General features: G+C 32.6%; 1 protein-coding gene across 1 annotated transcript; it reads right to left on the bottom strand.

Moving 5' to 3' along the window:
* Positions 1 to 1,720: 1,720 nt before the first annotated feature.
* LOC121255640 (probable peroxygenase 4) lies at positions 1,721 to 5,183 on the bottom strand. Its single transcript, XM_041156057.1, has 7 exons — positions 4,957 to 5,183; positions 4,713 to 4,820; positions 4,508 to 4,593; positions 3,730 to 3,824; positions 2,239 to 2,364; positions 2,005 to 2,151; positions 1,721 to 1,871 (listed from the first exon to the last, which is right to left on the bottom strand). Exons 1-7 carry the CDS (start codon positions 4,994 to 4,996, stop codon positions 1,862 to 1,864), a joined length of 612 nt encoding a protein of 203 aa, XP_041011991.1. The 5' UTR covers positions 4,997 to 5,183; the 3' UTR covers positions 1,721 to 1,861.
* Between the last annotated feature and the right edge of the window lie 2,659 nt (positions 5,184 to 7,842).

Below are 7,842 nucleotides of genomic sequence, written 5' to 3'. Positions count from 1 at the left end.
ATAAAAATATGCATTTATTTATATATTTATCATATATACTAGTATATTTATTTAGTTATATAACTAGAAATTATATGGTTAAATTCAATAATATACTATTATGAGATAATTATTATAAAATAATATACTTATACTATAATGTAAATAAAATAATGATAGTTTAGTACATATAAACATCATAGTATTACTACCATACCTAATCAAGTGTAGAAATAAGTTAGACACTAAAATTGAAATAAGCCTAGTATAATAAGTTAATAACACAAAATACTAATTTACTAAATTATAATAACATGTAATTAGACATTAGAAATAAGTCTAGTGTAGAAATAAGTTAGATATTAGTATAGAAATAAGTCTAAATATAATAAGTTAATAACACATAATACTATAGTATAATAACATGTAATTAGACATTAAAAATAATATGTACTACTTTAGTATGATAAAATGTAATTAGACTCTATAATATAAATCTAATATAAAAATAAGTTAGATAATTAGTATAGAAGTAAATTAACAGTGAATTATTTAGTTTTGGTTTTTTATTTTGGAAAAACTAAAATTTGAAAGCCAACAAAAAATTCTTTTTTAAAAGTGGGCTAAATATGAAACTAAAAAAAAGTTTTAAAAAAATTCAAATCCGATTTCACTCTGACAAATCAGAATCAAAGTCAAATATAAGCCTATACAAGTTAGAGTCAGAGCCAGAATTTAAATCTATACTCTGACAAAGCCGGAATTTATTAGTGCTCACCCCTGAGTCTCCTCTTCAAAGAGGAGAGCTTACAAATCAGTTTTCATTAAGGGGCCTCAAATTTCCTATTTTTGGGTTTTAGTATTAATCATGTATAGTCTAGTTTATTTTAAAAACTATGAAACCCTTAGGTGGTAGCACATAGTCGGAGGATGTAAAACTCAATTTTAACACCAGCTCCTAATCAAAGGTGCTCACATTTTATTTTGCACCTTCCAACTATTATACCTTTTGCAGTGTATACTAAGCTATGAAAAGTTCTAACGTGCACTCTTAAGATTTTTACTAGGCTTTATTACGCACCATCCTTTAACATTTGGTCATCTTAACAAAGGTATATACATTAATATGTGGGGAAAAAAAAAAAAAAAATTATCTTCCAACCCGCTTATTTGACTCACTAAACACGTTATTAATGCGGAGATCTGCCATACCAACATAAACTGAAATATTGTAAAAGAGTTGTAAGTGTATATTTTATTGAATTTTGAGATGGTGGTGACAAAATGGGCGAGATGGAACTTTGTTGAGAGAAAAAACAAACGCAAGGATCTTTAGCTATTAGGCTTTTATCACTGCTACGATACTACCAATTAATACTGTGGACGAAGGCTTCCAATTACTGAACCAGGAGGCATTCAAGAGGTTACTTACCAGAAAGGCCTGCTTCTGACACTTTTTAAAGGAAAAGCAAAAAGCTAGTCAATGAGATATGAATTTGTACTTGATAACTAAGAATATTACACCATCAAACTCTATTCAATGCCAAATGCTCCACAGATTTGAACTCCTGAACTTGTACTTGAAAGTCTTCTGGAAAGTCATCCTCTGCTCAAATTCTCCCAACTGTCTTTCCACCTGTGCTGATTAATCCAAATTGTCCCCCATGCATACTGATCCAGTAGGTCAAATTATTCCAGATATCTTAAAACTAATTTAGTAAGCAGCCCATATCAACCAACATAACCAACTTGAACTCACTTTACATTCAAAGCCTCATCAAACAAACCCACAAGTTGAACCAATGACAAACTTTTAAACTAGACTGTCGAATCGATAAGCAAGCCCCGGAAGACCAGATTAGCAGACTGGGCATGCATTTAGTTACACAACACTGCATCAAATTTAAAAACATGCCGATATAACTCGACTGCTTCACAAGATTCATCTATAAGGGTATACATGAAAAATAACGATTCCAAAAGATTATTTTATAATTCCATAATCTGAAATGCTAGTTAGATTACGCTTTCTTTTTCGCCGACAATCTTTCCTTCTCCATCCGTTCAAACAAGCTTCCATCATAAACAGCTTTAATTGTTTCCTTCGGCAGTAAGCCATTCTTGTCCTTGCAGAGGATATATAGGACCTTCCACTCTGTATAGCTAGCAAGCCTGCAATAGAGACCCACTTTCAATACATTTTCTTGACCAACAAAATGTTCCAACTTACCCAATTATAAATTTGATATGGAAGTATACCATCCACCATAGTCCTTGGGAGCCCTGTTAGCCTTCAGCATCCGCATCAGTTCATCTGATGTTAAAGAACTTGGGTAGGTAAGAGCATGCTTGCTGAAAATTTCTTCAAACTTCGAAGGAACAAACCTAGAGCATTGACTTTAAAATTTAGATGACAACCCAACAATAGGACAAAATTATGCTCGAGTACAGCCATGGAATAAGAAACTTTGTATTAATCAATCTTGTCATAATTGAGGATTCAGCCTGATTTATCTAAATATAGACGTAACCGACTTAACCCAACCCAACCCAGCAGGTCAGTTTGAGTTGAATAATCTCAACATGGGTTTTCTTTCTCAACTTTATTAAGTGAAATGGAATGCATTACTTGAACAATTGAGTATAGGTTTTAAACATAGACATCAGGCTTTAGTTGAAACAACTACCCTGACCTGAGGTTGCCCAAGATCAAAACTCTGGCAAACTTCAAAAGCAGAAACCCAAAGGGGGTCAATAACTAAACAAAACTATGTATATTCCACATTGACCTAGCTTAAATTTTCTACATTCAAATAGTGCTGAAAGCACATTCACATCGACTGATAACTGGCTTGCGGAAAATCACCCTGTATGCAGTATTCAGGTTCAGCCGGTTAGCACGTTCTGCCAAATCAGCTCAGTCTAGCATGTAAGTCAACCCAACCTGGGCAACCCCAGTACCATAAAAACTATAAGCTGTACTAGAGCAACGGGAAGAAAGCAAATTGCGCACTTTTTCCTTCCAGGTCCCAAAAAAGTTGTACTTAAATAATAGATCCAAAGCAAATGAGAGGAAAACAAATTTGCTTGGTAGTAAATTACATACACAAGAAGAAAAGGTTATTACACAAACAGACAGCAGCTTGGATTTAAACGCCAGTCAACTTTAGGAAGAAAAACAGCAAATGGAAACTAAGTTTTTACTTTGTTACTGTTGGTTATGTATATACGAATGCAAGCAACCTCTGAGACACTCATTCTTCCATTTTAGTGGGTTAACTGAAAATCTAGGAGCCAGAAGAAGTACTAACTTCATGTATGTTCATCACCTTTTTCTTTTTTTGATAGGTAAAATAAAATCATCATCTTTTCTTTTTTTTCATTTATATTAAGCCATAACACGAACAATTTAAAAAAATCGGCTCCTGTATGTTCATCATCTTTTTCTTTTTCTGATAGGTAAAATAAAATCATCATCTTTTCTTCTTTTTCATTGATATTAAGCCATAACACGATCAATTTAAAAAAATCGGATGGAAACCAAGTTGAATCAAGGTATCACCAATTATACACTAGAAGCTAGATCATCCAAGTTTCCAACATGATGCTACTAAAATTTAAGGGGTCTAGACACTTTATAAGGTAAGGCTGTCAAATTCCAGGGTGAACAATAACTTTTAAAAGGGAATAATGAATATGTAGGCATAACACGGCATGCACCACCTTAAGCAAATAAAACATAGCATATACCTTCCTTCAGAGTCATATACACCAGAGTCACTCCCGTGTTTGGCTTTTTGAATGTTTTTAACCTCAATTGGAAAGAGGAGAGAAGGAAATTTCCCCTACACGAGACAGAAACAGGATTAATTAAAACCAAAAGATAAAAAAAAAAAAAAAAAAAAAGGGAAAGAAAAGCAGATCAAATAGACCAACAGAAAAGCAGATCAAAGTATCACTTGGGTTATTGTCAGTAGATTATTCGATATACACTCTGAAACCCATCAATTAAGGTGGCAATTTCATAACTTTATTATGGATCATTGTTCTTTTGTTTTTCTACTGCTTCGCTGACTTTTGGGGGTACACAACTTTTTCAGCCATGGCCAAAAGGAGTCACAAGTGGTCAAATTCCTGCATTATAACAACGTGTTAATAATTTTTTCTCCATCTTTGGAAAGTTTCTCACAGGGGCCAACAGTTTGTTGAGCAAACTTCCCTTGATTTCGCTTTCTTTTCCTTAATTACGCCCTTTCCGTTAACTCCCGAGTAATATTCAATAACTAACCTTTAATATTTAATTGAACTTAAAACTCCACACGCATATGCCTCGTCTCTCTTTATAAAATATATTTGATTTTAATAAAGTGGTTCGAAGCTAATTTGCTCCAGATTGAGGAAACGAAAAAAGAGAAGTCACGTAAAAAAATAAATAGATTAATAACATAAACCGAAACACCAAATCCATAAACCAAAAATCTGTGTGTGTGTGTGTGAGAGAGAGAGAGAGAGAGAGAGAGAGAGTTACAGGACGAGTTTTCCGGCTGAGACCAAAGTTTATGAATAAGGCAGAGACGGTTGACAGAAAGAGCCCACTCCCAATCGCACGAAAACCTGGTACATAAGGATAAAATCCCAGTTAACCCATGTTCTAGTGAATATAAAGAGGAAAATATATAAATATATTGAGGTTCTGGTAATGGTGGTGGGGAAGAAGTACTGTGTGTTTGAACCTTGAAAAGTTTCCCAAGGATAAATCACGCCGTCATGATTCCTATCAAAGAATGCAACATGTTTCTGCAGGACGTCCTGATCCGTAGGTATAATATGCCCATCAATTTCTGTATGCACATATTCAACACAATCATGTCATACACTCATCAACAAGTTTGCGTTTGGTGTGCTAGAAAGAGAGAGAAATTACCGACATGGAAAAGAGAGAATACTAAAGAAATGAAAATGGGTTGCAGTGCAAACCTTTCTGATTATGATTCGCAGGTGTAGATGAGGAGGACATTTGAAGGTCTTTGTAACAAACCGGCCACCGGGCAGCCAGAGAGGACGAGAGAGGTGTGGTGGGTTTGAATGAAAACGAAACGGGCTGAGTTTCAGAGTGTGATCAGCCAATAAAAAAGGGAGAAACTACCAAAGGAGAAGGAATCAGCAAAGGAACGAACAGCTTTAGTGGATTACCGTTTAGCAGAGCAAGGATAATCAACACCTATTTATAAAGGGAAAAAAAACATTTTTTAAAAAATTCAAAATCGGTTTGCCAGATGACAAAGTATTTATGACGAGTAATATTATTAAAAAAATTAAATTTTTTTTAAGTAAATTTGATATTTATTTATATTTTTTTAAAAAAATAAATAATACCTAGACATTCGATAACTGTAAATATTATTTTTCTTTTATACCGACGGATATTTACGGATTCCGTACTTGAAAATTTAACGTGTAGGATAGATATTACATTATTCAAAGCGTAATATTCCACGTGCTGTATTATGAATGATTAAATATTGAGCATTCCAAAAAGGAACTAGTGCTTAACATGCAATTAGGTGAGCAACAACATTTTTTAAAACAAATAAATCAAAAGTAGGGAGTATTCCTTTTGTCGAGAGGGTTTCCTTTTATCTTTTTATATCATAGATTAAATTTGTACAATATTGACTGTTACGAGAGACATTGTTCGTATGATGATGCATTGCTTTGGAATTTTAGAATCGTACGAATTATTGTTGTTAAGGTGGAAAATGCCATTAGGAAACCCAAATTCAAGGAAGATGAGATTGCAATATTCAATGATAATGCAAAAGTGGGGCAAAGATTGATTAACAGAAAAGAAGAAAGTGAGGCCCATCTCGTTGATGGCCGAACCGAATCACATTTACGCCACTTCTTATAGTGTGAACGCCCGCAATCACAGCTTTGGATGCACGCAGGCATGCACCGAGTGTTACTGTAGTGGGAACCCGGTCCCACCTGGTCGACACCGAATAGGCGGCCACGAACGGAGGTAGTTAACTTTATCATCATTTCCCCCATGCACCCTATCTCCATTCCCAAAAAATTTGTTCTATCACCAACGAGGCATCATGAAAGAAATATTTTGATTTAAGCAAAATTGACTTAGTTTAATGTGATTTATTATATTATAAAATTATTTTTTTATTATAAAATCGATCAAACTTACTACGTTAAGTTATTTGAATGTATAATGAGAGGTGCTATAATTACAAAAAAAAAAAAATTTAAAAATAAATTCACAAATTGACATGACTTTATATAAATCGTTAGATTTACTTTATAATAAAAGTATCTTTATAATCTAACGTATCATATCAAATTACGTTAATTTATATATTTATTTTTATAAAATCTCTTTGTGATTAAAATATTTTTCTAAATTTTTGTTATTAGATTTATACATAGACCTAACGCTTCTCTTGATGCATTTTTGTCATTGCAGTGGGCATTAGTAAAAAAACTATTTAGTGTTTGATAACTATATATTTAAAACACTTTTAGACATGTAAAAAGTACTTTTTGAAATAAAAATGATATAAAATGTCATTTGAATTTTTAAAGATTATAACTATATTTTTATAGAAATTAAACATTATAATCAAATAATAACGAAAATAGTCTAATAGGATTTTCAATAAGTATAATGAGAAAGAATTCCTTCAACGATGCATAAGATCGAAGGACAAATCTCTAATTATCTGAAAGTTATGTGGATATTTTATTTCTGCGGTAATAAAAAAGAATAGAATGTTTGAGAAAAATGATGTTTTTCTTAAAACATATATATTTTTTAACTCTTTTGAGATTAAAATGAATTTTAATATGTAACAAATAAACAATGTAATTTTATTATTAATAAGCTTTTAAAATTATTTAAATATTTTTGACGACTCTAATGCTATCCCAATTAACGGGACCTTATTGTTACCATCACGTCTCAGCTTAAACTACATATATATATATATATATATATATATATATATATTTATACCGGGCGAGGCGGCCTAACAGATATTTAGGACAGGTTTGAGAGATGGGATGAGACACAAAATTCTCATCTCATCTCATCTCATCTCATCATTACATATTTTTCAAATCTCCATACAAAATATAATAAACAATTCAACTTTTTCAAATCTTAATTCATCTTTTTCAAATTTCAATACAATAATAATATTAAAACACAATATTTTAAACTTTTAAATAAAATATAAAATTCTCATCTCACCCCCAAACCTGCCCTAATAACACCTAGTGCATGCATCCTGAAGTCCAATGAAGAATCCTAAATTTAAGGAGACTCGAAAATGAAATTCGAATCATAATAAAGTAATTTCCCATAAGAACATGAATTTAAATGACGAGTGACACGCAAAACATATATATATATATATAATTTACAAAACTGATTTATGAAAGGTGAAATAGGTTCTCTCTGATATTTTCCATTTACGTGTTGGGATTTGACTCATGATATACTCTTTTTTTATGTGTTTAAAATCAATGAGGTGGGACATTCCGGTATGTTCTCATCGCTCCAAGCTACCAGTCCAGCTAGAAAGACTACGTGCCGATCATTGCTGTCGCTAGAGTAGGCCGATTGTACCTGATGATTGCAACATATTCATTTATTTCGTGAAAGGCGGCATGGCTGTTGTATAGGTGTACGCTTGATATATAGGCCACGAGTGCATGGCTTGTTGCCATGCCGCCATGCAGATGCTCTCTACAGGGGCGAGATGTGGTCTAAGACGAAAGAATCGGTGGATATTAGAGTTCTGCAATGTATTTTTTATCATATCTTTTAAAATATATTATTTAAATATATTT

This window comes from Juglans microcarpa x Juglans regia, chromosome 3D (genome assembly GCF_004785595.1).
Source record: "Juglans microcarpa x Juglans regia isolate MS1-56 chromosome 3D, Jm3101_v1.0, whole genome shotgun sequence".
In the NCBI taxonomy this organism is placed as follows: domain Eukaryota; kingdom Viridiplantae; phylum Streptophyta; class Magnoliopsida; order Fagales; family Juglandaceae; genus Juglans; species Juglans microcarpa x Juglans regia.
This window is presented reverse-complemented; position numbering and strand designations above follow the sequence as displayed.